The following is a 5000-nucleotide window of genomic DNA, read 5'->3' as shown; positions in this document are numbered from 1 at the left end:
TACAGGCGCGTGTTTAATACTACACGTATAAGTACACCATTCCCGCTGGATATTTTCAGAATTATAATTAATTATAAATCACGGGAAGCGTGTCAGTTATAACGAAAAAAAAAAACAACAACGAGTTTTACACATTGATATAATAAATCAGTATATATATGCTCGGTCGATATCATTCTGCTTTTTATTTAAAATAATATAAAATGCGCAGTTTATAACGTGTACTTGTGGGAGTGTTCTTTAGATCTTCCCCATAGAAACAAACGTACTGATTCTAGTTCTACGAGAGCGTTTACATAGAGAATAATAGGTTAGTGTTGATTATAGATCATCTTTATCATGCGAGGCTTAGAAAACAAAAAGCACGAGCCTTGGCGAGTGCTTTTTCGTTTTCGTGCCGAGCATGATAAACCTGATCTATAATCAACACTAACCTATTATTCTATTTATCCCACTTTTTATTCAGTAAACTATTTTTATTTAAACAAAATAAGTTTTCATGAGTGTTTGTCGTACTTTGATAATGACTGTAGTGTAACCAAGGTCAGTGTATTACTCCGCGTTCCAAAAATAACCGCTGATCAAAAAATCATTTTTTTTTTAATCAGAATATCGTTCTGTAACAAAGTGTCGAGCGTTATTTATTACAATTTTAATCATATTGAATTGCAAATCTTTAAGTTTTATGATATCAATATGGCATTAAGTTGTTATATACAAGGAACTACATTTGTTTACAACGTAGCCTAACACCACACACAATTCACTTTCGATATCAAACTATCGAGTCGATCACGAGGTGCACAATATTTCCTTCTTTGTTATAATATGTGGTTATTTCGTGACAAAATAACAAAGATTACTTGGATTTAAGCTTATTTTATACATTAACATTTTGAATGTTGAAAGTGGCACCAAAGAATTGTGAGGCAAAGTTGTTCGAACTAGAGAAAGACATTTGCAAGTGAAGTGACTGGGTGGGGCAAACATCAAGATCAACTTGTTCGACGGTAGACATCGGTTGTCTAGGCTGCATTTCGGCCATAGTTTCAGTGCGTGAAGGTGAACAAGAGGAATCTGTTGGATTGTTACATTTACTGGACTGAGCAAGAATGAACACTTTTGCTGCTGTTCAACAGATATGTTGGAATAATTGGTTATGGACTGGACATTTTTGTGCCCTGTTATGGCCATGGTTTCAGTGGGTGGAATGTTTGCATTTCGAAGTTTTTGGACCAGGAATTTGTGAACTGAGTGGTTCGTTATTCTCTTGTGCTTGAGAAAGCCGGCGTCTTTTGCCATGGCCTTCAGCATCTGACCTAACTTGTTGACACCCAATTGTTGACGCAAGAATCACCGGGATGCAGTGTCATTTGTGCGTATTGCCAGGTAGAAAAGATGCTTTAAAGAAAAATCAGATGGACGCATATCCAAGTACATCTTGTAAATGAACACAGGATTTCTTGGTCCAGACGATTGTTTTCTACGGTCAAAGGGGAGCAACTCGAACTGACTTCTTCAAAGGGGAGCAACAACAACAGAACCTATTTGCATAGTGTTAAATTTACCTAATACTAGGTTTTAATGACAATAAATGACAAAAAACTCGTTTTTTGCTACTTTCCTTTGTTTTAAGGTCATTAAGATTGACAAACATTTGAGATTGTTTTTATTATTGATGCACTTGGCAAATACAGGTGACGAGGTACGTGGGAAAAAGTAGTCCCGGTTCGGCAGTTGATGACGTCATTTCGTGCCATTGATTATAGCCTTGCCGTTGATTATAGATGAAATTTAATCAACGGGGCTTTAATCAACCGATTTCGCTGTAAAAGTGGGATAAAATAAACCTTTGGCTTTCTATGCAATCACGCTAAAACAAATAGGTTTAAACTAAACACAACTATCTACTGCTGACATATAGTGATTTGATTGTGTAAAGAACGTTATGATCAACTTGAAGCCTCAATCCCCTCCATGCGGAAGAAGTAATTTGTAAAATGAAAAACTAGTAAACGGAATCAAAATTATTACAAACTTAAAGCATAATACAAGATAAATAATGATGTGGACGGTTTAGAAAGTTTATCACAATTTAAATAGCCCAATATACAACACTTATAAACATGAATTAGGACACTCATGTTTTATATGACCAAATACATCAGTCTTGTGTGTAGTCAATAATGCATGTCAATATTAATTTAAATGTTAAACTATCACTGCAAACCACATAATGAAAGTCTCTTCTGATGCTATTTACCCATAAGTTGAAAGTTTGAAAGTTTATTTAAATTATCAACCAATAATGTTTTTGTTTTATAGTTCTGGCTATAATTGTCAACAGAATTATCTTGACGAATATCACGAACACTTTTCTCTCCATTATAACAATGTATAAATTTTTCTTGAATTCTGAAATGTGTAATTTAAAGTTGATAAAGTAAACCGTTTAAAAATACCATTAATTATTGAGGTGGCAGTTTTGGAGTTTTAAAAATCAGAAACCATGATACACAAACATAAGTTGCGCAATATAAAATTTATGTTCCTTGTTATTACGTATTGCCCGACTTTTATTAAGAGCTTGACACTTATCTCATGTCAAACGAACCGCCTTCGAAGAGTTGAACGTCGGTTGCAAGTTGCGACTCCAAAGCATGGTTGCAACGCACAATTCTATGTGCACCTGTTAAACATAGACGTTATCTGTCAATCATTTTTTAGATGTGTCTTTATACAAATAAACATTCACATTCAAAAAATGAACTAGGTTACTTTTGTTTCTGTTGTTGTTTTTGTTTTTGTTGTTACCAAGCTTATTGATATTAGTTGTGCCAAATATATTAAACACGAGCATGCAGAACAACAGACAACTACGAAGAAGGCTCAAAATGGTTACTATATTTAGCCCAATCAATTTGAAAGTATCCACAACAAATGAGCTCCCTATATAGCTTTCGTACCAAACAAAGTATGTCTCATAAAGCAAATTAAATAAACGAACCTTGGCCTACTGTGAAAGGCATGCGTTGTGTGTCCTGTAGCCAATATCTCATACATCTTTGTTGCGAACCCGTCGGTGGTCGCAATGTTGCAATCCTTGTCTGCTCTGACCGCCATCCATTCCAATAATTTGCGTCGTAACTCCTCAGCCACCTCCGCCTTAACATGGGCGGGACACGACTTGGTTTGAGTCTCAAAGAGTAATATCTGGGTCTCAAGGATACTCCTGATCTAAATATTGAATACACGGGTAATTGTACCACAAGCATCTTTACATGCATTTAAAGTATCATTTCTTTCTAATATTGTGCAAATTAGAAATATTGATAAACTTTTGTTATATAAAATATGTAATACATATCAAACGCGTGTAATTCTTGTTTACTCTTGTTCTCACCTCAAGCACTGCGTTACCCCCCACCCACAGAACAGTTGCTTGTATTATGTCTCAATATTATAATGAATAGTATAATGATTGATACTTCCATATTTAATCAAAGTCAAACTCACATCTTCGTCAGACTTGCCACGTTGATCAGGCATATAGAGGAATGATTTTTCAAGAGTCTTGCGTGGCGATTCTCGTGTTTCAAACTGCTCCAGTATAGCCATAGCATTTGAAAACACACCGAACAGCATCTGCTTGCTGGCTGTTGTTAAGTTGAAAACCATGATTTTATTTAAGCATATTATTTATAGACAGGAACTCGTTTTTGTAACAATATTCTATTGGTAAAAGATGGTTTGAATGATTTGTATAAAACAAGTATTGTGAATGGTATGAAATTATTATCGAAGAAATAATACTGGATATAAATAATAATAATAACAATAATAATGAAAAATAAATAAATAAATAAAATAATAATAAAAATAATAATAAAAAATGTAATCAACAAATAAAAAAAATAAAAAAAAATATAATAAAATAATAATAAAATAATAATAATAATACTAATACTAATAAAGATTATTATAATTTCATTTTTATTTATTTTTTATTATTGTTCTACTTTTATAATTATGTAAGACATACTGTATAATCAATAATACAATTATTAAGTGTTTCCAACCTTCCTTTGATCTTCGAATCTGCATCTGCTCTACCAGTTGAACTCGGTCTTCGTAAGTATCGTATGTAGTGTATGAATCCCTGCTGTAAGATCTACCGTCCCTGTCCTGGTCAAAGTCATAAGTTGCTGCAACATTCAAGGCATATTGTAATAATATATTGCTAAATAAGACACTGCTAAAAATAACGGTTACATATAAAGTATGTCAAACACAATTCATACACAATACAAGGGTTAAAGCTTATACAACTGAAATGAAAGTTCAGGTCTTCATATTTTGTCATTATAGGATATAGAGTTTTTACCGCAAATAAAGTAAATGTCATTGGATTTTTTTATTTTATTAAGAATTAAATTAAAAAGCGCTTGCTTTTTGGACACAGTCATACAAAATTACAATCTAAATCTGGCTAAAATAAATACGAATTGCTTTGTTTAAAATACTGATTAATATTAAACAGAACTGTTTCTATTTATTTTAAAATTAAATATTACTTCGTTTTTGTTTGTCTCTTTGTACGTTTTTCATTGCCTGGCCAAATGCGTCCGTTCTTTCAAGATACGACCTGGTCCTCTCCAAACCCGGTACGTCTTTGTGCATCAGAGGTAATGTAAAATAGTAAATGTTAAGCTCTATCTTTAAATTGACCTCAATTAACATAAAGACTACCAGGTTACTGCCACAGCGTTTTGTAATATATCACGTGAGGCTCAGTATAAAATAACGACAAGGCTTGTCGAGTAGTGTATATATAAATGAGGCTTATTTATTACTAAACGATAGAGACGTTACCTTTTTCATTTTAGCATACCACCATGCTTCCATTCTTATAGATATACTAAAAAAATGCCGGAATGCATATAACAACTTACGTTCAATGTCTAATCATGACGCGTTGATTACTAGCGTTTATATTGGTA

The 5000-nt window shown here is 33.1% G+C and overlaps 2 protein-coding genes across 5 annotated transcripts in view; one reads left to right on the top strand and one right to left on the bottom strand.

The window, feature by feature from the left end:
• Positions 1-5000, top strand: part of LOC127841969 (uncharacterized) — an 89295-nt gene that overhangs the window by 78851 nt on the left and 5444 nt on the right. The gene's annotated exons all lie outside the window — the stretch shown is intronic.
• LOC127841965 (uncharacterized) overlaps positions 1-5000 on the bottom strand; it is a 91989-nt gene that overhangs the window by 85595 nt on the left and 1394 nt on the right. The window contains exons 3-4 of one of the 2 annotated variants that reach the window (XM_052371171.1): positions 4575-4670; positions 4080-4205 (exon numbers count right to left, since the gene is read on the bottom strand). The exons of the other annotated variant lie outside the window; for it this stretch is intronic. Coding sequence (XP_052227131.1) covers positions 4080-4205; positions 4575-4670 — 222 coding nt within the window. The remainder of the gene's footprint in view (positions 1-4079; positions 4206-4574; positions 4671-5000) is intronic. 2 annotated transcript variants of the gene reach the window in all.

Source organism: Dreissena polymorpha, chromosome 8, assembly GCF_020536995.1.
Source record: "Dreissena polymorpha isolate Duluth1 chromosome 8, UMN_Dpol_1.0, whole genome shotgun sequence".
NCBI classification, from domain to species: Eukaryota; Metazoa; Mollusca; class Bivalvia; order Myida; family Dreissenidae; genus Dreissena; species Dreissena polymorpha.
The sequence above is the reverse complement of the archived record's forward strand: the minus strand, read 5'-3'. Positions and strand labels throughout refer to the sequence as shown.